Raw genomic sequence first — 27833 nt, forward strand, 5'->3', positions numbered from 1 at the left:
TCTTTTCAAACACCATTTTAATTGGTTGCAAGAAATGTTAGAAAAACACGTCAATCCAAGGAAAAACTCTTTGTCCTGCGATTGATCTTAAAAAACAAATACATTTAAAAATAGATCCTCCAATTGAACAAGCCAAAAGAAAGACACAGTCCCAAAAACTGTCCAGGGACAGTATACACTTCTTTAAAAAAAATAAAAAAATAAAGGCCCTAGAATTGGAATCGAATAAAACCACCTAGAGTTTCTGGGAAAATAGCAGCAGAAGAGTTTTATTGCAATATGTTACGACATATATTACAACAGATCTTCTCTTGTTATTCCCGTTGTATTACAGGGTTCGCAGGAGGATAAAAAAAATCAATACACATGATAAAATTATTGTAGTGGCAAATTCATATGAAAATATTCAAAGTGCAAATTCCGTGCTCTGAAACATTCCACACTGTTTCCTTCACATAGTGATGGAAATAAGATATTCAAATACTGAACTGTGCAAAATTTTATTTTAATAAGTAAACCCCTTAGCCGCTTTCTTGACTGGTCTCTGGTGCATTCAGCCAAAACCCCAAACAAAACTGGCATTTAAACTTTTAAGCATGCTATACCCAAAGTGACACCTCCTTCTGTCTTGGATACAAGTGTCGATCACCCCCAATCAGCAGCATTCATTCCTATGATGGCCACTGAACTAGAAAAAGTTTATTATTATTTTTTCTCTTATGCTTTACCAGGTAAGCAAACTGATTCTGGAGCGAATTCTTTTCCGTTTTGATTAACAGCCCATAATCAGAAACTCAAATATTATTTGTTTTGTAATGCCACCTTATCTTGTTCTCAGAAAAACACCCAATAAACCTGAAAGTGTCCCTAGAAAGATCTAAGAATACTTTTAATCACTGGGGGCACCAACCTCAAGGGCTGAATTAAGGAAACAGAATTGAAATAAGGCACGTGTGTGCCCACAAGTAAAACTGATGAATGTTTAGTCTGTGGCATTGAAACGTTTTAACCCTACAATTGCCACCGCCCTCCTTTTTGTGGGAAGATTATCAACCTGGACTCATTAGATGACCCAGAATATTAATTCTGCAGGGAACGGAGCCATTAGTAGATTCCACCTACTAATGGTTCCAGATACACTCTGGAATTCGTCACTCAAGAAGTTGGTAGTCTAGACCAGGGTTGAGTAACTATGGCCTCTTTACGATCTGTGGACTTCAACTCCCAGAATTCCTGAGCCATGCTGAGGTGAAAGGGTCATAGTTGCGTAACCCTGGTGTAAATGTTGTGTCTTTTGTTGGTTTGAAAGTCTAGCATTTGCTACACTGTGTACTAAACCAAACCATCATAGTCTGGCCATGAATTGCAGATGTTTACTGCTAATCTGGCCATGAATTGTAGATGTTCATGGTAACATCTACAGATCTTTCCTGACTGGAATAATTTTGCACAGTGACTACTACAAATACTCGGTGACAAATTTAACTTCTCGTTAGTGTGTGTGCCAAAACTGTGTGTAGAACAGTCTTGAGTTACTCTTCTTCTAATCCAGATTTTTGAAGGCACCTCTGCTGGCATCTTGACCAAAGTCCAATTAAGGATGGAGGGATCTCCCTCTGTGTCTTTTCTCCCAAAAGAAGCCACTCAGCTGGTTCTAGCTGATGTTTGAGATTCCCCACTAAAGGGTGAGGACTTCAGGTGGTTGAGGAGCACCCAAGGAGGAGGAAAGTTAGAAAATGCATCACATGGCATACAAGTCTCATTTCTTCCTGGGTTCCATGTGTCTCCTCAAAGTATTAGAAGACAACATTGAATGAGCCAAGGGAACATGACGGTGATACGTCTTTCCCTGCACTAGAGATCCTCTAGATGTAACAAATTGTTCCAAAGATCTTTAGCTCCTTTCTTTTGTGTTGGTGGTCCACCATATCTCAAGGACATCAAGAACTTGGCCTTCAACGAACAGCGGTGTACAAGAACTCAAGAAGTTGAGTTTTACAATACATTACCCAACCTAACTTTCCAATTCATGAGGGGCTTTTCCTAAAAGTCTTGGGGAAAGAAGCTGAAGGTTGAGTTCAAGGGTCTTCAAACTTGGCATGTTTAAGACTTGTGGACTTCCACTCCCAGAATTCCCGAGCTAACGTAACTGGAGGAGGAGGAATTCTGGGAGTGGAAGTCCACAAGCCTTAAAGCTGTTGAGTTTGAAGACTCCTGGTTTAGTTCAAGACAGTTGGATCTTCTCGTGCCGCGACCATCCCTGAGAAACCGAGAAGAGGAAGCTATGAGAACACTGACTAATCCTGTTCCAGAACTATTCTTCTTGTGAGCGGTCCAGCATCCTCACAGACCAGGATGGAGAACCAATGCTACTCATAAATAAATAAAGGAGGACGGTCCCCCTTTTACACGGAAGTAGGAAAAACAGGCTCTCCGTTCTCCTTTAGATGTATTTTGTAGGCGCAAAACAGCCCTCCCTGCTAGTAAAGGCACACAAAAACATGCCAACGAGCGGCCCCACAACAAGCCGGGAATAGCCTAGATCCCTTTAGAATACAAAATCTTCCTCCGCCATCGCAATGGCCCACGCAAACTTCTCTCGCTGAGTTTTGTTGTACACCTTTTCGACGGGCACATCAAACCGCTTGCACCTAGAGTCAAGGAATGCAGAAGAGAAGGAAGGACACGCGTCAGCATCAAAGCCGAACTGGAGGAGGCAATTAAAGGATCATAACAGGATCAACGGCAAGACGTTGATCCCGATGGGCACTTCTATTTTAAGCAGTTCTCTCAAGATTGCTAGGATTTTGATCAGGTTTAACTGAATTCAAGGGAGGTTGGATTTTGTTTGTGGCTATGTGGGGATTCTAGGCCGATTCCTCTTTTGACTCCACCCCCCTCTGATTCTGCCACTCATCCTCCTACATAAATAGCTCAAATTCCACAAACCTTGAGCAACTGTCCAACTGTTTCTTAGGTTTCTTAGGTTGGGGGGGGGGGTCAAACTTGTGGGCCGTGGGCTGGATGCGTCACGCACAGGCCACGCCCACCCCAGCTCCATGAATGGGGAAAACGTCGCAAAATGTCACGTCACAATGTGACAGGGCAAGTTTGACACCCGTGTTATATAGTAATCAAGAAATGTTATGGTAGATAACTCTCTATAGCAGATGTCTTATCAAAATGTGTTAGATAACATAATCTACAGCCTCCAGAAGTTGAGAGTATATGAAGCTTAGGGTTGAACTTCTTGGTGGCCCATGGGTTAGGACACAGTCCTGCAGGCTACTTCTACTGACTGCCGGCTGACTGCAATTTGGCAGTTCGAATGTCACCAGGCTCAAGGTTGACTCAGCCTTCCTTCCTTCCGAGGTCGGTAAAATGAAGGCCCAGATTGTTGGGGGCAAGAGGCCGACCCTGTAAACCGCTTAGAGCTGGAAAGCAGTATATAAGTCTAAGTGCTATTGTTAAGTGGGAAGGAAGGAAGGAAGGAAGGAAGGAAGGAAGGAAGGAAGGAAGGAAGGAAGGAAGGAAGGAAGGAAGGACGGGCTGTAGTGGCGTAATGGTTAGAATACCGACTCCAGAGCGTTACTACAATCAATGGGTGAACCTGAAGGGCCGGCCAGTGCCTCGAACGCCCCCCCGCCGCCTCTTAGCGTAACCCTACCATCCCCCTTGCCTCATAGCGCCCCCCTAAGGCATCCCACCGTGCCCCCCAGGAGGCAGTACCGCCCACTTTGGGAACCACTATTCTGAACCCAGGGGTGAGTCTACCGGTTTAAACCGGTTCTCTAGAAACAGTTGTTATGATTCTGTGCAGTTCATAGAACTGGCAAATCGTGCCCCCGGATGGCCCCACTCCTATTCGCCCGCCCTTCCCTCCCCGACCAGTCAGTCCTTAAGGTATTACTTTTTTTTCCTCCTTCCATGATCAGCTGTTCCGACGATCAGCTGTGCCAGGATCCCCTCGCTGTCTTTACTGCTTCACTCAGGAGGCGAAAAGGGGGCGCAGGCTGGGCCCCAGGGAAGGCCTCCGGGTTGAAGCAGTAAAGACAGAGAGGGCGATCCTGACATAGCTGATCATCAGAACAGCTGATCATTAGAACAGCTGATCGTCAGAACAGCTGATCGTCAGGAGGGGGTGTTTTTCCTCCCACAAGGTTTCCCTGAGGCCCAGGAGGAAAAAAAAGGGGGGTGGGTGCTGCAAAAAAAAAGCCACACCCACCCAATCACATGGCCATGCCCACCTAGCCCCGCCCCCAGAACTGGTGGTTCCAAAAATGTGAATCCCATCCATCTAAACCCCCTTCTAGCTGCCCTTCACCCACCAGGCCACGGTGATGCGGGGGTCCAGGTAATTCAACTTAGAGGTGCCCATCGCGATCTGTTTGTTTTCCTCTTTGTCCGTAGCCTGCAATTTCAGCTTCGCCAGCTGTTCTTCGATCTTCTTCACCAGTTTCTTTTTCTTTTCGACGGCACTGTTGCAAAACAGAGGCATCCCCTGTAGAAGTCTTTGTCAACCTTGCCCACTTCCAGGATGGGTGGGCTTCGAGCTCCCCAATTCCCCAGCCAACATGGGCAATTATTTTATAATTACATTTTAATAGACTCAAAGCCAGCATCCCCACAAATACGTGCATATACGTATTTTTTTTTCTTCCCACCCATTTTTCCCCCACAATTGCAGCGTTTTGCTTTTTTGTTGGATGAAATGAGCATTGATCCACTGGTTGTGACAAGAATTGACTGACTGGCCTGTTACCTGAGTTGGATTGTGTGGGCTAAGAGAAAGTGACTGGCTCACAGTTATGTAGCCAGCTTTTATGCCTAAGGCAGGACTAGAACTCACAGTCTCCTGGTGATTGTCTCAACGTCACCCAGACGGTTCTCATGTCTAAGGCAGGACTAGAACTCACCGTCTCCTGGTGATTGGTCCAAAGTCACCTAGTTGGCTTTTATGCCTAAGCAGGACTAGAACTCACCGTCTCCTGGTGACTGGCCCAACGTCACCCAGATGGTTCTCATGCCTAAGGCAGGACTAGAACTCACCGTCTCCTGGTGATTGTCCCAACGTCAGCCAGACGGTTTTCATGTCTAAGGCAGGACTAGAACTCACCATCTCCTGGTGATTTCCCCAACATCACCCAGATAGTTTTCATACCTAAGGCAGGACTAGAACTCACCGTCTCCTGGTGATTGGCCCAAAGTCACCTAGCCGGTTTTCATGCCTAAGGAGGAACTAGAACTCACCGTCTCCTGGTGATTGGCCCTAAATCACCCAACCGGCTTTCATGCTTCTTGTGACTAGAACTCACAGTCGCCTGGTGAATGGTCCAAAGTCACCCAGCTGGCTTTTGTCAGCATTTGGGGGGCTGACAGCTTCCGTGCCTAAGGCAGGACTAGAACTCACCTCTCCTAATTTCTAGCCTGGTGCTTTCACCACTAGACTGAACCAGTTCAAACGGACATATATCTAACATGCCGTTCAATGAGAATAAAGAGAGATGGCCATCGGTGAGATTAAACACCCCAGGCTTAAAAAAAAAGAAGCCAAGGTTTTCACTCACGCTTTTGACTTCGCCTCTTTCTTGCACTTGTGTTCTGCCCTGGCCTTTCTCAGCCTCGCTTTTGCCTCGGCCAGCTGATCCTTTCGGGCACCTATCTGGAAATACCAAATGAATAAGTCAAAACGGAGCCCTCTGTCCTGTGTAAACAAAGTCTCTGAAGATGAAACACCTTTTTTTAGTTTACTTTATTGTCACTGCACCTCGTTACAACAAAATTAAATATCCCCTTCACGGTAGGTCATGACTATGAAAATAAACACAAACACAACATTCTTCGCCTTCTATGCAATTGAAGTGAAAACCCCTGATATTGCATTAATATTGCACTATAATGTAGAACGCGGTAGACTCACTGCCCTGGAGTAGAAGCTGTTTTTCAGCCTATTTGTCCTTGTTTGTATTATCCTGTACCGGCTGCCAGATGGTAATAAGTCAAAAAAAAAAAAAGGGTGCCCAGGATGAGATGGATCTTTAAGGATGTTTTGAACTTTCTTAAGGCAGCAGGAGCTATAAAGCTCTTCCAAAGAGGGGAGAGGGCAACCCAGGATCCTCTGGGCAATGACATTAACCCACTCGGGTGCTGTCCTATCTGCCCCTGTGCAATTGGCAAACTAATGCAGAGGTGGAGTAAGTTAAGATACTCTCTCTGGTGCAGCGGTAGAAGGTCACCAGCAGTTTTCCATTCAGTTGTTGTTTCCTGAGAAGCCTCAGGTAGTATAATTTCTGCGGGGCCCTGTTGACCAGGGCTGCAATGTGAGCCCCCCAGGTCAGGTCCTCTTTTAAGGTAACACCCAGAAACTTAAAACTGGCCACTTGCTCCACTCGGTCTCCATGGATAATCAAGGACTTGAGTCTGATCTTCATCGAAAACTGGAAAGCGTGCAGAGAAGTGCAACATGGCTGGTGAGAGGCTAGTACACCTCAAGGAACCAGGTGCCTTTAGGCTTGAAAACCAAAATCTAAGGAGAGACATGTCAACAGCCTTCCTGATGCTTCTACTCCAGAGGACGTGAGGATTTATTCTCCTAATAGAACAAATCGGTTATATTCTTCCAACAGAAGAGACAATTCCACCCTTTGTAGCTCAGGCTTGAATTGTGGCGTCCTTGGTGCTCTCTGAGCTCGTTGATTTTCTTGCAAGCGTTTCATGACCCAGCTAGGGAACATCATCAGTGTTAACGATGGTGTTCAGAGCACTGATGAGGTTCCCTAGTGTGATGACCTGGGGTGTTTTCTTTTTTTATACCGGCCACAAATTGACCCCTCCAACCTCCAAGCAAGTATGCTGTCACTCGAAAACATTCCCGTCTGTTTTCGAACCTAAACAAAGGACTCCAGTATCGAAAATGCAGTTTAAAACCAGAGTCATAACTCTTATCTTACAAAGATTGTAGCTAAGCTACCGGATCTTCTGCCTGGGAAAACCCTTCATTGGAGAGCGTGATTGATGACACCCAGCCCGTGATACACCCAGCGGGGGAAACAGGGTCTCAGGTGACTGTAAAATGACGTATGCCAGAGTTGGCTGCATTTAGGCTAATGCCAGCATGTTGCCCCTAATAAATCTTTAGAATTTTTTTGAAGCTTGGCTCGAGGCTCATGATTTCATTAGGGCAATCTTGACATCATGGGTGCGTCCACCTCTTTTTCTACTGTCTCACCTTTGCCTGGAGGTTCTTCATGGACTTCTCGTAGGTCTTTGGAGTTGCTCGCTGGTGGTTGCACAAAATGGCCACAGCTCGGTTGGCTCGGTTGTAGGTGAGGAGCTTAGCAGCCAGGGAGTCCTTCTCTGTGGGTGCAAGGTGTGTGAGAAATTAGCTCAAGGGATCAAGATCATCAAAATCAAGGGAGGTACTAATCCCACTCTATAAAGCCTTAGTAAGGCCACACCTAGAGTCCTGCATCCAGTTTTGGTCACCACACTATAAAAAAGAGGTTGAGACTCTGGAAAGAGTGCAGAGAAGAGCAACCAGGATGATTAAACGAGGTTTGAGGCTAAAACATACGATGAACTGTTGCGGGAACTGGGCACGGCTAGTCTAGTGAAGAGAAGGACCAGGGGGGACATGGATAGCAGTGTTCCAATATTTGAGGGGCTGCCACAGAGAGGAGGGGGTCAAGCTATTTTCTAAAGCCCCTGAGGGCCAGACAAGGAATAATGGATGGAAACTGAAAGAGAGATTCAACCTGGAAATACGAAGAAACTTTTTGACAGCAACAACAATCAACCAATGGAACAGAAGTTGCCTTCGGAAGTTGTGGGAGCTTCATAACTGGAAGCTTTCGAGAACAGACTGGACTGCCATCTGTCAGAAATGGTGTAGGGTCTCTGGCTTGGGCTGGGGGGGGGTTGGACTAGATGACCTACAAGGTCCCTTTCCAATTCTGTGAATCTGCATCTTCTAGTCCAACCCCAAGCAGGAAGTCCTATACTATTTCAGACGAACGGTTGTCCGGGCTCTTTTTAAAAGACTCCAGTGATGGAACGCACACAACTTCTGAAGACAACCTGTTCCACCGATTAATTGCAATCAGGATCATCAAACTGGTAGTGTCCTTCACAAGAGAAAAGTTTCCTGAAATGACTCTCCCAATCCCCGTCCCTTCTACCATCACAGGGAGACCAAATGCCAAGGAACTGACTAGGATGTACCTGCGATGTCTACAGGTCTGCTTCCCTTGGTGTGCCATAGGTGAGCAACCTGGTCTCGCACCAGAAAGATAAGTGGCTCTTCCCACAACATCAACCTAGGCCACCTCCCTCCACCAGAGCTACCTCACAAATGAGTGTCGCAACCAGGAAGGTTCAAAGCCAGTAGGAATCTGAATGCCTGCACAGAGCACCAACTCTTCTCCCTACCAAAGTGGTACCTATTTATCTACTCGCATAGAACAGTCTCGAACTGCCAGGTGGGCAGAAGCTGAAGTTGAGTGACAGGAGCTCACCCTGCCATGCAGTGCTAGGACTCGAACCGCTGAAGCAGAGACCATCTCCAGCATCATTAAGCCGCTGAGCCACCTCGCTACTGCTTGGAATATGAATCCATTTCTCTGTTCCATCCCCAAAATATGTCCCATTAAAAGTTCTAATAATAGAATATTTAGAATGTTAGATAACAAGGAATATCTTTGCTTTTTCTTTTGTTATCTGACATCATATCTATAAAGTGTTTTCTAGGATAGATTTGGTATGATTATATGATTTGTTATAGAATAAACTCCCTAAATTATAGTTATCTCATAAAGTATGAATGACTAAAATTATAGTCAAATGATTTTCCAATAGCGATAATAGGATATATAAGTTTGGATTGATAACATGAGTTATTATGCAATGTAACTGTAATTGAGACTATGAAATGAATGCACAAAACTGATGAACCAACCGACACGCTGTTTGTATATATGTATGGAAGAGAGCTGATGTTTTTATGTTTCGTTTGTTTTTAAAAATCAATAAAACTGTTTTCAAAAAAAAAAGAAAGTTCTCTAGAGGCACGGAAAAATTCTGCTAGGATTAACAGAGGCCCCAAAGCTGAACATCTCAGAAGGCAACGCCTCAATTTCGGTTTACCATTGGTCAGTGCTCCCAGCTGTTCCTGCAGCGTGATGGACGCATTGTAAGTCCGGAAGACTTTTGCTGTCAACCCATCCATCAGGTCCTGGAGATGTTTGTTCAGCGTTGCTGTCTGGAAAGCCAAGTGGGAGTAAATTAGAGAAGCGTCAGAATAGTCATGAACTGGCAAAAAACATGGGTAACAAGGTCAGCCAATGGGAGCTGAATTGGGGGCTGAGACCGGAAGGAGTCTGGGCGCGACTTAGCTCCGCGCTCACAGCTCCGAAACTGAGACTAATCTGCTCTGAGCTATGAAGTTGCTGTTCGTGTTTTGCTTGTAACCTTTACCACGTCGGAAGAATCTACAATTGGTATTGTAATCTTTACTTCAAGTGCTATTATGTATATAAAGAAGTTAATGAATCCTGCTGAATCAGTCGTGTGTGTGTGCTCTCTGGATTTGAATTTCTGCTGCAAACTCTTAACAAGAAGAGGAGCGGGAAAAATAGTGGCCCAGGTAAGAGCTCTCAGCTGACCGTCAATTTCTGGAAAGCGCAGGAATTTAATTCAGGCACACCCCTATCTTTTCTCCAGCTCTCAAGTAATTTCTCTTTCCCTAAAAGGTAGCTGTAGGATGAGCTAATTAGTCCACTTTCTGTCATCTTTGGTCCAGGAGAAAGCAAGCTAAAGAGTTTTGTGGTGGTAATGAAAGCGACTTCTGCCGTATGAATTAGGAGATGGGTCTCCAAACTTGGCTGGCTGGGGAATCCTGGGCGTTAAACGTCCACAAATCTTAAAGTTGCCAACTCTGGAGACCCCTAGACAAGGAGATCATGAGACTTTGAATTGAAATGCAAACGGAAGATATTCAAAAAGAAAACTATCCCACATAATTGTGTTTTAATCTTCGTCCGCCACAGAACCCCAAACTATAAACATTAGATCCCCGTTAATCTCCATCCAGTCAGAGCTGAAGAAGCTTCTTGGATGAGAAGCAAAACATCTTCAAAGGAAAAAACAAACAAAACAAGGAAGTCCAGTTGCCTCTTGAAAAAAAAAAAAAAAGTACCTTTGGGACTTAGATCCACACTTGCTTAAGCAAACTGAACTATCAAATAATTTCACATCATCATTTATCAAGAAAAGATTGCAATGTGCTGAGATGAGTAGATTGACATTTGAAATTAGAGAGCAAGAAGATAAACAATTTTATATAATTTGGGACCTTTTCTATCAATGGCTGGATGATGAAATACAAAAATAGAATATTTAGAATGTTAGACAATAAGGAATATTATTGATTTTACTTTTCTTTTCTTTTCTGGTATTTGACATTATATTTATAAAATGTTTTTTCTTTTTTTTAGGATAGAATTGGTATGATTATATGATTTGTTATAGAATAAATTACTTTAATCATAGTTATCTCATAAGGCATGATTGAATAAAAGTATAGTCAAATTTTTTTTTTATATAATGACATGAGGATATCTAAGTTTGGATTGATAATAAGAGTTATTATGTAAGGTAATTGTAATTATGACTACGAAATGTATGCACAAAACTGATGAACCAACCGACAACACTGTTTGTACATAAGTATGGATGAGAGCTGATGTTTTTATGTTTTGTCTATTTGTTTGTTTGTTAAAAAAACAATAAAATTGTTTTCAAAAAAAATAATAATAATAATTTCACATCATCATGTCCTGGATTCCGGGATGGACTTCCATCCTCACGTTTCCCTCTGCCTCAGACCTAATGAAGTGCGAGAATGCAAACGTACCCTCAAAGATGACAGACCGGGGTACAAAATTCAAGGCAAGTCAACGGGCACTTACAGAAAGCTTATCAAACAGGTTATCACCAGGTTCTTTCGCCTCCATAAACAACTTCAAGTTCTTGAACACCTGCAGCAAAGGCAGAACTCACGGTTAAGGCCCTCAAAAAAAAAAAAAATTTACAGCATCGGAAGCACCCGTGATGACCCAGGGCATGACACAAAAAATAACCAAGTCGCCAAAGTAGAATAAATTCCCTTTAATGCCTCCAACTTGGCCCCCAATGTCCCATTATCCTTGGATGGAGATCAAACTCTCCCAAAGACAGTCTACAAAGGGGCAACCACAGTTGGGAGGATGCCAAAACCTAGATAAGGCTCAACCAAGATAATGCACGCTTTGCTTCCAGCAAAGAGCCATGTGCAAACTCCCCAGTTATATCCTGTTCTTCATGCTGCAGCCCATGAAGGGGATCAGGGCCCTTTCCTCTCTCGTAAACCATGTTGCTCCCTTATCCGTTCCTGTGTGCCCTAGGATGAAGAGCGGGTGGGCTTGGGTCTTCCTCTGAATGCCCAGCCGGACTGTGCTCTTCCCCCGTTTCCTCCACAGCCACCGGAGCCACATCCCACTCCCTGTCAGCTGCTCAATCTCCCCCTCAGAATCAAACTCCAACAAGGGCACGACGGCATCACTGGATGCAGCGTCAGATCTTGTTTACCAAGATTTGAAAGAGAGACTCGGGGTAAGAGGGAAGAAGATCCAATATCATCGAAGGGTTGGAGCCTACCTGGCTGAAAATCAAACCAAGTGGAACAGTGTTCCACTGTTTGGAACAGTGAATTCAGAAAATGGGAGACGTACAGAGCAGTTCCATCTTGCGGTGACCACAAGGTGGAGGCCTCAGAAGAAAAAAAAATATGTGTATCTTCTGGAGATCTTCAACTTTGGCTTCTAAATATTGTAGAGCAGGGGTGTCAAACTGGATTTCTTTGAGGGCCGGATCAGCAGTGTTCTCCTGTATGGGCCAGGGGTTGGGACAGATGCCTCCTGCTGGCCAAAACGGGGCACGGGGAATCCATGTGGGGCCTCCCCACGCCTCGTTTTCACCCTCTATGGCCTCCTGCAGCACTCTGCCAGCTGAAAACAGGCTGTGTGGCCTATATATAGATTCTGACCAAACTCTGTCTTCTTCTTCTACTCCATCCTTACTTGGGGAGACAAATGGAGAAAAGGTTTTGATAGCTCAGTCCTTCTCCAAGACAGATAATTCAGAACTTCTACCAAGTTGCCCAGAACTGACCTTCTGTTTCCAAGATCTCCAGTAGAAGGCAGAAAAACAAAGCTAGAAGGGAACTTGGTGGGTCTTCTAATCCAACTCCCTGCTCAAGTAGGAGACCCTACTCCAAGGGTCTTCAAACTTGGCAAGTGTGAGACTTGTGGACTTCAACTCCCAGAATTCCTGAGCTAACATGACTGGAGGAGGAATTCTGGGAGTTGAAGTCCACCCGTCTTAAAATGGCGGAGGTTGAAATACAGGCGCGGGTAGGCCTAGACCAAGGAGTCTGCAAACCTGGCAGCTTTAAGACTTGTGGACTTCAACTCCCAGAATCCCTGAGCTAACAAGACTGGAGGAGGAATTCTGGGAGTTGAAGTCCACAAGTCTTAAAGCTGTCGAGTTTGAAGATCCCCCCTGCCCTAGACCATGGCTGTCCAGTCTCTTCTTAAAAAACTCCAGTGTTGCACCCACAACTTCTGGAGGGCAAACCGTTCTACTGATTGGCTGATCCTGCTGGAGATTTCCCCAGATAACGGGGTTCTTCTAGGTCTTTCGGAACGACAATTTCTATATTACCAGATCTCAGACTGGGAAAGGTCAAGTCTACGTTCTCAGGGTTTGATGCTCTTTGGAAAGCGCCCAGTTGGATCGGGCCACCTCCTGGCTCACCTGCTTCTCCACGGACACCTTGTTGTAGTAACGGATGCAGTCCTTGCCCAGGAAGTCAAACTCCACCACGTTCTCCTTGCCGCCCTGCCGTGAGTGCAGAGCGATGTGTTCTACTCGCAGAGAACAGCAGCCCACCGTGTCAGCCGTCTCGCCTTCCTCCTTCTCGTTTCCCGCCCTCAGGGCCAGCTGGAAAGAGGCAAAGAAGGGTGAGCTTTACTTTACTTCATTGTCATTGCACCTCATATAACGGAATTAAGTGTCATCTTCATTGTACATCTTCTATCTATCTCTATCTACCTATCTTCTATCTTTATTTTTATTATATTATAATTATATTTATTATATATTATAATCATATTATTATATTATATTATATATTATTATATATAATTTTATATTATATTATAATTATATATTATTATACATTATATATATTATATATTATATTATATATTATATTACATTACGTTACGTTATATATTATACTCAGCATAACTCTGGAACGCCTTGAGCAATTTCAACCAAACTTGGTACACAGATGACTTACCCTCTGGAAACAAATACTGTGGTGGGTAAGACACCCCTAACACCCCTAGGGGTGTGTAAATGCCTTAAAAATGGCTTCTCTCATGATAACTGCTTCACAGGGCTCCCTCTTGTGGAGGAACAGAAGAAGTGCAACACTGCGCGACACAGTACAACACCATGAGTCCCGACTACAGAATTTTCCTGTCTAATACAGGATTAGGATAAATAAATACCCGGCCAACGCCAGGTTATCAGCTAGTTATACATAAACACACACACACATACACACATCCTTCACACTCTGTAAAACTGAATTAAAAACCTCTGATATTGCATTAATATTGCACTATACAGTAAAATTCAATAGAGTTTCTTGCCCAGGGATAGAAGTTGTTTTTCAGCCTGTTTATCCTTGTTTTTATTATCCTGTACCGGCTGCTAGATGGTAATAGTTCAAAAAAAGGGGTGCCCAGGATGAGATGGATCTTTGAGAATGTTTTGAACTTTCTTAAGGCAGCGGGAGCTATAAAGCTCTTCCAAAGAGGGGAGAGTGCAACCCGTGATCCTCTGGGCAGTGATGTTAACCCTCTGGAGTGCCGTCCTATCTGCCATTGTGCAATTGGCAAACCATACAGAGGTGCAGTAAGTTAAGATACTCTCTATGGTGCAGCAGTAGAAGGTCACCAGCAGTTTTCCATCCAGTTGTTGTTTCCTGAGAAGCCTCAGGTAGTATAATCTCTGCTGGGCCCTTTTGACCAGGGATGCAATGTGAGCATCCTAGGTCAGGTCCTCTTTCAGGGTAACACCCAGAAACTTAAAACTGGCCACTTGCTCCACTCGGTCTCCATTGATAAACAAGGTCTGGACGTCTGATCTGTTCCTTCTATATAGTCCGCTATCAGCTCCTTGGTCTTATTGGTGCTGAGGACCAAATTATTGTCTCCACACCACGAGAGCAGCCAGAGGGTCATTTTTTCCAAGAAAAGGGATGCTCTCAGAACTTGGCTTTTCACATATGTGTATCATGCATTTTATTTTATTTTTTGATGCACCTTTTTAATTCTTCGATTGTTTTGTGTTCTGTGATTTTTTTTTCTTTTTAGCTCTGTATTTTGTATGACTTTATTTTGAATCGTGTGTGCGCGCGTGGGTGGGTGTGGTTGTGTGGGTATGTATTTCTCAGGATCTCCTTGTTTCTTACACATCTTTTGGAAAGATGTTCTTTTACCCAACTAGGTAACGTCATCAGTGCTAGAAAAGAGTGTGGTTGGTGGAATGAAGAAGAAAGGAAGAACAGAGGAGGAGGAGGAGGAGGAGGAGGTGGTGGTGGTGGTCCTTGGTGATATCTGAGTTTGATGTTTTCTTGCAGATATTTCATTACCCAACATCCTAGCACTAATGACCCTCACAATCTTCTTCCTCCTCCTCCTCCTCCCACTCCTTTCTAGCTTGACAACGTTATCTAGTTGGGTCATGAAACATCTGCAAGAAAACAACTGAACTCGGACAGGACCAAGGACCCCACCATTCAAACCTCAAAATATCTGAGCGACAAATATTCCCGTCTGTGGATTTCAAGTCCACCTCTACGTGATCTTTGGGAAGAGATGCAGGGAAGGAGGCCAACGGTTTGGGCAGCGATAAACTCGGCGGTGGAATTCCTTTACCTTATCAATGAAATAGAGCGCCACGGATATTTGCCGCTTCTTCAGCTCCTTGGATTTCCAGTCTGCCCGGTACTGACGTCGGATCCGGTGAATTAGCTTCTTCAACCGACGCGCCACTTCGTATTTTTGCCAGTCTTTCTCGCCCTGGAAGAAAAGAGGACTGTTGTGAGGCTAGCAGTTTTGCAAAGGCCTCTCTCTCTCTCTCTCTCCTTGTGTGTGTGTGTGTGTGTGAGAGAGAGAGAGAGAGAGAGAGAGAAAGAAACAGATAGAAATGGAAAGAGACAAAGAGAAGAGAGAGAGAGAGAAGAAAAGAAAAAGAGAAAGAGGGAGACAGAAAGAGAGAAAGAGAGGATCATAGAAAGGGAGAGAAAGAGAGGATCATAGAAAGGGAGAGAAAGAGGGAGAGGGAGGAGAGAGACAAAGAAAGGAGAGGGGGGAGAAACAAGGAAAAGAGAGAAAAAGACAAAGAGACAGAAAGAGAAAGACACAAAGAGGAAGAGGAAGAGAGAGACAGAAAGGGAGAGAAAGAGAGAAACAGACAGAATGGGAGAGAGACAGACAGAGAGAAGAGAAAGAGGGGGGAAGAAAAAGAGAGGGAGAGACAGAGAAAGAGAATAAGAGGGGGATATAGAGAGAGAAAGAAAGAGAGGAAAGAAAGAGAGAAAGAAACAGAAAGGGGGGAGGCAGAGAGAAGAGGGGAAAAAGAGAGAAAGAGGGAGACATAGTGAGAGAAAGAGAGAGGGAGAGAGGAGAGAAAGAGAGGAGGGGGGCAAGAAAGAATGACAGAAACAGAAAGACAAAGAGACAGAAAGAGAAAGACACAAAGGGGAAGAGACAGAAAGGGAGAGAAAGAGGGGGCATAGAAAGAGAGAGAAAGAGAGAGTGAGTGGGAGAGAGAGAGAAAAGTCAAAATGATGCCCTCGCCTGCATGACTAAAGCCCTTCCCCTTTTTACATGTGTGGACCTCCAGTCCTTGACTTATAACCATTCATTTAGAGACGATTCAGTTACAACAGCGCTGAAAAAAAAAATTGAGTTATGACCGATTTCACACTTAATCACCGTTGCAGCGTCCCCACAGCCACGTGATCCAAATTGGGGCCCTTGGCAACCGACTCATATGTAGGATGGTTGCGGCATCCCAGGAGCCACGTGGTCCCCTTTTTGCGACCGTCTGACGTGCCAGGTCGATGGGCAAGCCCCCCAGATTTCTGTTCTTCAGCAAGATGGTTGTGAAGCGATGAGCCTTCACCCCATTTTACAACCCTTCCTCTGCCACCGTTGTCAAGCGAAACACAGCAGCTGTTAAGAACACGGTTGTTAAAGTGAATCTGGCTTTCCCCATTGACTTGGCTTGTCGGAAGGTCATAAATGTGAGTCAGTTGCCAAGGGCTCAAATTTCAATCACGTTGTGGTGGATCGCCAGCAGCCGGTGTGGATGGCAGCGGGATCGGACAGCGAGGACGAAAGGGAACCAGTCAGCGAGTCCGGAGAGGACTCGGACGAGGGTCCTGCGTCGGATGCGGAGATGGGCCCAGGACCATCTAGGAGTGGGGTGCTGCCTCTGGAGCCTTCAGAATCTGGCAGCAGCGAGGAAGAGGAACAAGGGGAGCCTGTTCCCAGTGTGCACATGGGCAGAAGTGCCAGAAGGTGAGAGCAGCTGAAGCAGCAGGGGCGACTCGGGAGAAAGGCTGGGAGGTGATTGCTCCTCCCCTAAGGGATAAAAATCAGACCTCAATGACAAAGAGCTTTGCAGGAAGCAAAGCAGTTCAGTAATCTCCCAAGTCCTTCCTGAAGCTCCGCATTCTGGTTGGTTTTTTTCCGGGTTTTTGGTTTGGTTTATGATTAGCCTTAATTGGACTTCTGTTTCTTGGCAGCATTCTGCAGCACGGAAAAGCGTGCTCTTATCTAGAGGAACTGTGTATAATGAGTTTTGGCTGGGAAGGCAAGTAATTCCCAGTGTCACATTGAAAGGGTTTTACTTTTAAATTCAGTTTGTGTTTTATTAAGTTTGATGAAGCCTGAGTCAGAAGACGCATGACCACAAGGGATGGTCCTAAGTGCAAAAAAAACAATGCAATGGTCGTAAGTGTGAAAAACAGTCATAAGTCACTTTTGTCAGTGCCGTCGTAACGTTGAACGGCCACTAAGTGAACTATTGTAAGTCAAGGTCTACCTGTACCTAACAGGCAACTGGCATTGAGTAACCAACTCCAAAGTCAATGACTGGGGCCTCACCTTCAGCTTGGAACTCGGGTTCAGCATGATATATTTGATGGAGCCCTGAATGTTCTCCGTCCAGGATGCCAACCAGGTAACCGTGTTGTCGCACCGGACTTCCCTCCACTTGTGACCGCGTGGAGGCCGAGGGGCCTTTGAATCTCTGGGAGAGAGAAAGAAATATTTTTTTTGAGGGAGGGGGAACGTTTGGGGAAATTCGGAGCAATAAAAGGGCGGTTTGAACAGCCAGATGGTTGTGTTATCTCTGTGTCGTGTCCTGGGACATCACAAAGGTGCCGGGGGGAGGGGAGTTTTATGTTTGAAAAGTAATCAGGAGAGCAACAGGACTGTCCAAGCATGGAGAAGTCCCATAAACCTCTCTCCACTCTATGTTAGTAATTGGATTACCCAGTGGGATTTCGTGCCTAAGGCGGGACTAGAACTGTCTCCTGGTGATTGGTTGAAAGTCACCTAGTTGGCTTTCATGCCTAAGGTGGGACTAGAACTCACTGTCTCCTGGTGATTGGTTCAAAGTCACCTAGTTGGCTTTCATGCCTAAGGTGGGACTAGAACTCACTGTTTCCTGGGGATTGGTTGAAAGTCATCTAGTTGGCTTTCATGCCTAAGGCAGGACTAGAACTCACTGTCTCCTGGGGATTGGTTGAAAGTCATCTAGTTGGCTTCCATGCCTAAGGCGGGACTAGAACTCACTGTCTCCTGGTGATTGGTTGAAAGTCACCTAGTTGGCTTCCATGCCTAAGGCGGGACTAGAACTCACTGTCTCCTGGTGATTGGTCCAAAGTCATCTAGTTGGCTTCCATGCCTAAGGCGGGACTAGAACTCATTGTCTCCTGGGGATTGGTTGAAAGTCACCTAGTTGGCTTTCATGCCTAAGGCGGGACTAGAACTCACTGTCTCCTGGTGATTGGTCCAAAGCCATCTAGTTGGCTTTCATGCCTAAGGCGGGACTAGAACTCATTGTCTCCTGGGGATTGGCCTAAAGACACTCAGCCAGCTTTCATACCTAAGACAAGATTAGAACTCACAATCTTCCAGAGATTGGCCCAAAGTCAACCAGACACCTTTCAGGCCTAAGGCAGGACTAGAACTCACTGTCTCCTTGCCTGGTGCCTTAACCGCTCCAGCTGACCGGCTCTCTTTCGATGAGCAAAACAGAACCAGAACGTAATTGTTTTTAATAAGGGGGAGGGACGGGGGGGTTGAGAACGTCAAGTCCCTCATTGTACCATCCTGAGACATGCTGGCTGGGGAATTCTGGGAGTTGAAGTCCCACCCATCCTAAAAGTCGCCAAGGTTCAGAACCGCTTCCATGGAGACCATGCCAGACTCACTTGCTACAATTGATGATGACGTCTTCTGGCATTATCCTCTTCTTCAACATCCCCATTTTGGGGTGGTTCCCACGGCCCCGGAATAGACCCGGCGGTTCAGTTCTGAAGTTCCCGATCTTCTCCCGATGCCCGTCAATCACGCAATAACCATATTCCTCTTGGATTCTCTCTGCCTCCTCTTTCAACCTCTATTAAGATACGACACAAAAAAGAAGGGATTACAGGTAAGTCTTTGACGTATGACCGAAAAGCGAGCCCAAAACTTCTAAGCTGCTAAGCAAAACGTTGGTTGAGTTCTGCTCCATTTTACGACCTTTCTTGCCACAGCTGTGAATCACTCATCCTCCTCTTTTAACGGCCCCATAATCCCTTGCGGGGTGGAGTCTAGGCAACTGAATGGAGCTAGCAGAGTGTTTACTGGCCAGATGCCCTTCCTGTTGCCAGTAGAGTTTTGTTCAGCTGATCTATTCTCAGTGTGCCCAGAGAGAGAAATATCCGCTTCTCCCTAGGATCGAAACTCACAGCCTCCGGATTGTGAGGCAAGAGCTCCACCGCTAGGCCAGTGCGCCACTCCTACTAAGCGAATCCCTGCAGCTGTTGAATTAGTCAAACCGTTGTTAAGCGAATCGGGCTTCCTCCTTGACTTTGCTTGGCGGAAGGTCACAAAAAGGGATCACGGGACCCCGAGACACTGTGACTGTCATAAATACAAGTCAGTTGCCAAGCGTCTTTTTAATTTTGATCATGTGACCATGGGGGCTTACCGTAAAGGCCGTGTGCAAAATGGTCGTCTCTTTTCAGGGCCGTTGTAACTTTGAACGGTCACTAAACGAACTGTTGTAAGTTGAGAACTACCCTCTATTTCCCATACGCCTAATCTAGATAAAGGTGAAAAGGAACAAAGCACTGGATTGTACGAATGACAGATAACACCATGAAACTTCAAGACACTTTTTGAAGAATGAGGACAGAGACTTGTGGGTACAATGGCAGAAATAATGTTTAGTTACGTGAATTATTACGTCAAGATAAAGGTTCCCCTCACACATACGTGCTAGTCATTTCCGCCTCTAGGGGGCAGCGCTCATCTCTGCTACAAAGCCAAAGAGCCAGCGCTGTCCTAAGATTTCTCCGTGGTCATGTGGCCGGCATGACTAAACGCCGAAGGCGCACAGAACACAGTTGTGGCTTGCCGGCAACAGGTGCAAACAGCTGAGGTCTCGGAGAGCAAGGACTCAGATGAGGGGCCTGCGTGTGATGCAGGGATGAGGCCAGGACCATCAGGGAGTGGAGTGCTGCCTTCGGAGATTGTGGAGGCTGGTAGCAATGATGAAGAGGTCCCCGAGGAGCCTGTGCGTGAAGGGCTGATCAAAGGAAAGAGCAGCTGCAGCAGCACAGGCGACTCGGGAGTAAGGCTGCAAGGTGATGGCCCCTCCCTTAAGAGATAAAAGCCAGCTGAGAAACCGGAGTTCTTTGCAGGAAGCAAAGAAGCTTTTGCACTCAAGCCTGGTGGACGTTCAGAGTATCTTGGTTGGTGTTTGGAGAGTCTTTGATTTATTGTTTAGGAACTTTATCTGTTGTTCTTGGCAGCCTTGCAAAAACTGGGCACGGCTCTTTCTTGTGGGAGCTAATTAGTTGGAAGCAGCCTTTTATCCGTGAAGAAACAGGATTCGTAAATGAAACAGTAAAAGGTCGTGCTGTTACCTTTGCCTTGTGTTTACTCTCGTGGAACCAGGTTTGGGTCAGAACAAGAACACTGTTCCCTTCCCATCAAAGATGGTCCCTATTTTTCTACTTGCATTTTTTTTTTTAACATGCTTTCGAACTGCTAGGTTGGCAGAAGCTGGGACGACGAACGGGAGCTCACTCCATTATGCGGCGCTAGGGATTTGAACCGCCGAACGGCTGAACTTTCTGATCGACAAGCTCAGCGTCTTAGCCCCTGAGCCACCGCCTACGTATTACTTACAAAAGGAGAAAATTGGGGAAGAATACAGGTTACAGGATGAAAAGGGGAAACAAGCTTAATGCAGATTTACTAGAAAATTACTATTTTCTAGTAAATTACTCTCTCTCTCTCCGCATTACTAAGTCAGAAATGGTAGTTGAAGTGAAAAAGCAAATGACAAGGTAACTAGATAATCTAATAATCAGTGCTAAGAGGGAGTGGGGTTTGTGGAATGGAGGAGGAGGAGGAGGAGGAGGAGGAGGAGGAGGAGGAGAACAGCCTGTGAGATCCTTGGTGCTTCCTGAGCTTGATTGCTTCCTTGCAGACATTTAATGAAACCCAACTAAGTAACATCATCAGCGCTAGAAACAAGAGGAAGACGATGACTAGGGGTTCTTCTGAGCTTGGTTTTCTTGAAGACATTTCGTGACCCGACTTGATAACATCATCAGTGCCAGAAGGGAGTGAGTTTACTCTCTGTTTCTATACATGTGGCTCGCCCTGTCAGTGTTGATGTGAATGCCTTGATTAGGCTGTTGTTTACTCTTTGTTGCATATAAACGACACTTGCACACAAACAGAGAGCAGACTCAGAAATGGACTTCCTTCAGAAGGTCCGCCGAGTTTCAACAAGGGGTGAAAAAGGCCTCGGTGTAACTCATAAAATATTTCTAGGGTCTTTTTAGAGCTGCCGACAGAAAGGGAGGGGGGCAGCAGTGCGGCAGCTTGCAAAACCGAAACTGCATCCCATAAATGTTTTCAAAGATGGTAACTAGGTGACTGAAGTTTCTGCCGTGCAAAATTCTCACTGGAGAGTATGAGTGATGACTTTGGGCTAGGGAGGTGTCCCATTGGAGAATATAAATTATGATACACCCGGAGGGGGGTGGGTGGAGGGAAAAACAGGGTCAAGGGTGACAATGAATTACGTATCTCAGAGTCAGTTACACCCAGGCAGTGCCGGATATGTTAACTCCCAATAAATCCTTTTGAAGTTTGGCTCGAGACTCAGGATTGAAATGGAGGTCACTGCCGGAATCCTGACACTCAGGTTCTACCAACGTCAATCACGTCTGCACCTGTTTTTCTTCCTTGGGCAAAGCCTTCTGGGCTTCTTGCTTTTCCAGAAAGTAGTGATGGATGTCACTGAAATCGCACCTCTTCAGGTCTTTGATTTTCTTCCTTTCTTGAGGAGTCATCACCTACATGAGAAAAGGAGAAGGCCATCTAAGTGCTGAAAGCTGTAGTTGACTTAGAAAACAAGTTATCTTCAATACGATACCTTCTAAACCAGGATTGCTCCACCTTGGCAATTTTAAAGTGCGGACTTCAAACTCCCAGAATCCACCAGACGGCACAGCAACTTTAAGTATTGGACTTCCACTCCCAGAATTCCCTGTGCAACGTGGCTACTTTAAGCCACGTGGACTTCAACTCCCAGAATCCCCCAGACGACATGCCTTACTTTAAGAAGTATGGACTCCAATTCCCAGAATTGGCGTAGTCAGCATGACTACTTTGAGAAGGGTGGACTTCAAATCCCAGAATCCCCCTAGCCAGTATAACCACTTGAAGAAGCAGGTGTAAAAGACAGAATAGGGCCAGGGCTCTCCAAACTTTGCAACTTGTGGACTTCCAATTCCCAGAATTAAGTCTTAAAGTTGAATTCTGGGAATTGAAGTCCACAAGTCTTAAAGTTGCCAAGTTTGGACATTCTGTCCTAAGCAACCTCATCTTCCTACCTGTCACTTTCACCTTTCCATCATTCTGCTTTTTTTTTTTTGGTGGGGGGGGGGAGGCACTTCCCCTATAATAATCTCCCAAATAGCCCTCACGTACCCCCCCCCCAGCAGATACCTGCATCCAATCACAGAAAAAGTTGTCCCGGAAAACCTTCTTGCGTGCATAATCGTGGTCCAGCATCTTGGCGAAAAACGTCGCCACTTCCTCGGCGGCCCGGCTGAGTTTCATAGGCCTGCCTACAACAGAGGGAGAGAGGTGGATGACCATGCGGTGAGTAGGTGATGAGGCATGGCTATCCTTTCATCATAGTAAGGACCAACTCTTCTCTCCACCCGCCTACAAAGCTCAGGAGATGCTACTACAGGCAGTTTCTCTTCCACTTTGGATGCAAATCCAGAGAAAACCACCTACCATTGTAGTAGAATTTGACGGAGCTTGGGAGTGGCTCGTAAGGTGGAGCAAAGTAAGGTCCTTTGTGGTGCAACTTATGCCATTTGACCCCGTCGTCTTGTTTCTCCTCTTCCCACCTGGCGAGAGGAAATTTGGAAAGGGTTAACATCATCCGAGAAGACCCAGAACCTCTTGGGTGTATCGTTTTATCCCTAAATCTTTTTTTCCCCTCGGTCTCAATGTCCTAACTCTTCTTTTTCTTTAAAAAACAAACTTTATTGATTATAGAACTAAACTATCAAACAAACACATACACAACACACAGGAAAAAAAAGAAAAAGGAAAAAAAGAAAATGATTAAAAACTCACTAACTGTTAGTTTTTAATCATTGTTAGCTAACTCTTCTTAACAGTGTGATGACCCGGGGCATGGCACAAAGGCAACACAGTCACATAAGTAAGAAAAGTCCCTTTAATTCTGTGTCTCTAACTTTGCCCCCAATGTCCAGTTAACTTCGGATTGAGAAAAAAAAACTCTCCCAAGAACAGTCTTGAAATGGAAGAAATTCAGTCCAAAAACAAAGTACATATAAACTGTAAATAAAAATCCACACAAACCACGCTGCAGCAATTAACTGGACAGTGCAGAAGGAATTGCAGACTTCAAAAGATAATGAAACACACACAGTTGGGAGACGCCAGAACGCAGATAAGACTTGACAAACAAAGATAATTCACGCTTTGCTTTCAGCAAGGTGCTGTGCCCAAACGCCCTTTTGAAATCCTGTTTTCCCAGCTGCAGCTAATGAAGGGAATCAGGGCCCTTTCCTCCCCCGTAAGACACGCCATCCACCTTGCTCCCTTCTCCATTCCTCTCTGCATGCCTTAGGATGAAGAAGGGGTGGGCCTGGGTCTTCTTCTGAATTCCCAGCTGGACTGTGCCCTTCTCCAGTTTCTTCCACAGCCAATGTAGCCACACTCGCACTCTTGTCAGCTGCTTGGCCTCCCCCTCAGAATCAGATTCTGACAGGGGCATGACAAAAAGTCTGACGTCTCATCTTCTCCTTATAAATTTGGAACTCAATAATGATAGGCTTGCAGGTTCAATGTTGGGAGGGTTTAAGTAGGGGAGAAATGAAGGAATTCGCCATCAAAAGGACTTCAAGATTCTGAGTGCCTTTTTCAAGATTTAGAAGTAAAGTTCTTAAAGGCCAAATCAAAAGTTTGAGACATTTGTCAGCAAGAATTTTATTTAAATGACCAGAACTTTTTTTTTCTTGGGTTTAATGGAAAAAGAATTGTGGAGGAAAAAAATGGAAGTCTGTTATTATATATGTTGACAGCAGCAAGACTATTGCGTGCACAAAAATGGAAGGAGGCTTCGATTCCTACCAGGGACAAAGGGTTGCAGAAGTTGATGGAGTTGGCTGAAATAGCAAAACTGACAACTTTGAAAAGAACATAAGTACTTTTATTTCCGCTTGGAAACCGCTTCTGAACTTCGTGCTTGAAGTGGAAAAGGATGCAATTTTGGTTTTGGATTTTACCGAATAGATTGATAGATCTTGGGGTGATTACGGCTGCAAGACTAGTATATGCTCTAAAATGGAAACTTAAGGAAATTCCAGATGAAATAGAAAATAATTAAGAAAATAATTAAGAAGATATGAATGTGTAGAAATAGATTAAATTAATGCAGGAATTAAAAAAACAAACATGAATCTGAATATTGTAAAATATGGGGAAAGTTTTACGACTGGTTGATAAAAAGGAAGGATTCAAAATGTAAATTAAAATAAGGATGTTAAAACGATAGATCAGGATTAATTAAAAATTGTTGATATTGATGTATACATTATGTATTATGTATATACTATGTAAATATGTATTATTTATCATATGCAATAGCTATGTAAGACAATTAGGTGTGTCAGGATGATTACACTACGTTCACTGTTTTTAAATGTTTTTTGTTCAATTAAAAGTTATTTTAAAAAAAGGATAGATCTTGGGGTTGGACTAGATGATCTACAAGGTCCCTTCCAAGTCTGTTAATCTAATCTAATCTTTACAGAAATGGCTTGTTCATATTATTATGAAATAGCCAAAAGTTGTGATTTGATGTTAATGCCTTATTTTACTGCTACAGAGTTGGAAGTCAATCTTTCTTGCTCTCTTTTTTTTCCCTTATCCTTCTTCACTTCTCTTCCCCTCTTCCTCCCCACTGTTTTTCTATTTATTTTTGTATTTTGTATCTTATAATATTTTATCACTCACTAAACATGTTAAGAATTCTATTTATACCATAAACAAGTTTATATGAGCTGATTGCGACTCTCAAAGAGAGCTCAGAAAAGCAAACACATTTTTAACTTGCTTTAAGAAAAGCCTGCAGGATCAGCTTACCATATTCCTAGGAAGCAGTATTAAAAAAACAAAAAAAGGACTGAGGACTAGTGCCTTGGGCAAAGGTTGGACTAGAAGACCTCCCAAGTCCCTCTCTTCCAGCCTTAGGATTCCACTATTTCCAAATTAAGCCATCATGCCACTAAGAATAATTGGCTAGACTAGACTAGAATTCTTTATTGGCCAAGTGGGATTGGACACACAAGGAATTTGTCTCCTGTGCATAAACCCTCAGGGTACATAAAAGTTATAAGTGAACAATCCATGATCCTAATCATCATTAAAAAAAATGCATTTATCGTAAATCGTAAGATATAACACTTAGTGATAGTCTGTGGAAAGGGAACTTCATGAGGACAGTGGTGATACCCAAGCAGGAAGAGCCCAAAGGGAACATCAGGCTAAGCCATAAAACAAACTTGCATAGGAAAAGAGATTTGATAAAAGGTATTGGAAGAAGCCCCCTAGACAAAAGCCAAGTAATTACAAACAAAAGGCCATGCCAAATCAGCAAAACAAATAAGACAAAAGACCCATAGCAGACAGGAGATTGCTACTAAACAAATATAAGAAATGAAACTAATAATCCAATCAAACCACCCCGCAGAGTTTACCCTCTGACGGAACCCCCCATAGGATTTCACTCACACACAAAAGGAGAAAAGGTATAAAAATCAGGAGTTTATTACACAAAGCTGGCTAGCCCCAGGAACGCAGACTTCTTGCTATCTCTTGCCTTCCTGAAAATTAAAGAAACTTGCTTCCAAATAGCTGTCTCTGTCTGTGTCCTTACTCTGAAAGCACTCCCAGCAGGAAAAAAGAACCCTTGGAAGAAAGGCATTTGCAAGCCTTTCAACAAGTCAATAAGACACTACAGTAAATAAGCAATCAACATAAACCATACTAGGAAATTAAATAAACCAAATAAACCAATATAAATTGCAAAGATACAAGCAACAAAGTTATAGTCCTAAGTAGATAGGAAAGATGAGAAAAAGAATAGTAAAACAATCTTACTAAATAGTTGTAACAGTACTGTGGAAATTAGTTGTTTAGCAAGCGTGATGGGGGGAAACCACATCTCCTATACTCAATCAATCAATCAAAATGGAGCTGTAAGGGTCCTTTGAGGTCTTCTAGTCCACCCACTTGGCAGAAAAATGCAGCAACATCCAAAGAAAATTATTACAAAGAGCATCAAACCAGCCTTCCCTTTCATGCTTCCTTAATGCCCAGCAACGCTGAAGATCCTTCCCACGCTCCTCCTGCACACCCATCCCGCAAAGACACGTGTCTCCGCCTTGCAGTCAATAATACACTGTACCTCGCTTTGGGGGCCAGCACTCGGATGCACGCTGCACGAATCCGGGTGAAAGTCATGGGCACAAGCAGGCGGGAGCCTCGTGTCCCATGCTTGAGCATGCCTCACCAGCCCAGTCATGTGCAGCTGGCCACATGGATGGATTGGAGGGTGCTGGGGGAGGGAGGTCACCCCGGTTGAGCACTCCCCACTTTGCAAAAAAGCCAATCTATTTCATTTTGCAAAATGAAACAGGGCTCGCGCGACGCTCTTTCCTTGCACGGGGCATTCGTGCAAAAAGGAGGCAGCCAAATGCTCCAACCCGCTATGAGTGTCTTTTTGCTACGAGACTCTGGTGCAATTACAGCCCCCCTCCCTCCCCCCCCCCAACCATGGCCATGTCCCGAGGCACCTGGGAAATGTAGTCTTGTTAAGTATTTCCTGGCTTAGGGACAACTAATGGATACCAGAGCAATCGAGCTCGCTTAAAGAGACGGGCGTCTTTCTTAGTCAGGAAGTCATGCTGTGATCCAGTGTTTCTCAACGTTCACCTCTTTAATAAGGTGGGTGGACTTCGACTCCCAGAATCCCCACCCTGCGTGTTTTAAGGTGGGTGGACTTCAACTCCCAGAATCCCCACCCTGCATGTTTTAAGGTGGGTGGACTTCAACTCCCAGAATTCTCCATCCTGCATGTTTTAAGATGGGTGGACTTCAACTCCCAGAATTCTCCATCCTGCATGTTTTAAGATGGGTGTACTTCAACTCCCAGAATCCCCCACCCTGCATGCTTTAAGAGGGGTGGACTTCAATTCCCAGAATCCCCAGCCAGCATGTTTTAAGGTGGGTAGACTTCAACTCCCAGAATCCCCAGCCAGCATGTTTTAAGGTGGGTGGACTTCAACTCCCAGAATCCCCCAGCCGGCATGTTTTAAGGTGGGTGGACTTCAACTCCCAGAATTCTCCATCCTTCATGCTTTAAGAGGGGTGGACTTCAATTCCCAGAATCCCCCAGCCAGCATGTTTTAAGGCGGGGTGGACTTCAATTCCCAGAATTCCCCAGCCAGGAGGTTGTAAATATGGGTGGACTTCAACTCCCAGAATCCCCCACCCTGCATGCTTTAAGAGGGGTGGACTTCAATTCCCAGAATCCCCCACCCTGCATGTTTTAAGGTGGGTGGACTTCAACTCCCAGAATTCTCCACCCTGCATGTTTTAAGGTGGGTGGACCTCAACTCTCAGAATTCTCCATCCTTCATGCTTTAAGAGGGGTGGACTTCAATTCCCAGAATCCCCCACCCTGCATGTTTTAAGGCGGGGTGGACTTCAACTCCCAGAATTCCCCAGCCAGGAGGTTGTAAATATGGGTGGACTTCAACTCCCAGAATCCTGACTGGGGAATTCTTGGGAGGCCACACATTTTAAAGGAGC

The 27833-nt window shown here is 44.8% G+C and overlaps 1 protein-coding gene across 2 annotated transcripts; it reads right to left on the minus strand.

Moving 5' to 3' along the window:
- Positions 1-26851, minus strand: TOP1MT (DNA topoisomerase I mitochondrial). 2 transcript variants are annotated; one of them, XM_087931812.1, is made up of 14 exons: positions 26428-26851; positions 22719-22834; positions 22422-22543; positions 21644-21766; positions 18617-18804; positions 17283-17427; positions 15045-15188; positions 12850-13035; positions 10965-11033; positions 9142-9256; positions 7229-7356; positions 5568-5662; positions 4329-4478; positions 1-2651 (listed from the first exon to the last, which is right to left on the minus strand). In XM_087931812.1, the coding sequence occupies exons 1-14, from the start codon at positions 26523-26525 to the stop codon at positions 2549-2551; spliced, it is 1782 nt and encodes a 593-aa protein (XP_087787938.1). In that variant the 5' UTR covers positions 26526-26851; the 3' UTR covers positions 1-2548. The 2 variants fall into 2 exon arrangements, with proteins under 2 accessions (XP_087787938.1, XP_087787939.1); XM_087931813.1 differs by lacking the exon at positions 26428-26851 and adding an exon at positions 26121-26254.
- Positions 26852-27833: the final 982 nt, after the last annotated feature.

Source organism: Pseudonaja textilis, chromosome 3, assembly GCF_049901715.1.
Source record: "Pseudonaja textilis isolate UNSWEBS1 chromosome 3, rPseTex1.2, whole genome shotgun sequence".
In the NCBI taxonomy this organism is placed as follows: domain Eukaryota; kingdom Metazoa; phylum Chordata; class Lepidosauria; order Squamata; family Elapidae; genus Pseudonaja; species Pseudonaja textilis.

What these genes read in the sequence shown, in the direction of transcription:
- TOP1MT (XM_087931812.1), bottom strand. Translation starts at nt 26,525, where the DNA reads ATGCTCAAGCATGGGACACGAGGCTCCCGCCTGCTTGTGCCCATGACT. An exon ending in TGCCCAAGGAAGAAAAACAG is followed by an intron (nt 18,805 to 21,643) that starts GTGCAGACGTGA and finishes GTATCTTAATAG; the next exon opens with AGGTTGAAAGAGGAGGCAGA. An exon ending in CGCTCTATTTCATTGATAAG is followed by an intron (nt 13,036 to 15,044) that starts GTAAAGGAATTC and finishes GCCTCTTTCCAG; the next exon opens with CTGGCCCTGAGGGCGGGAAA.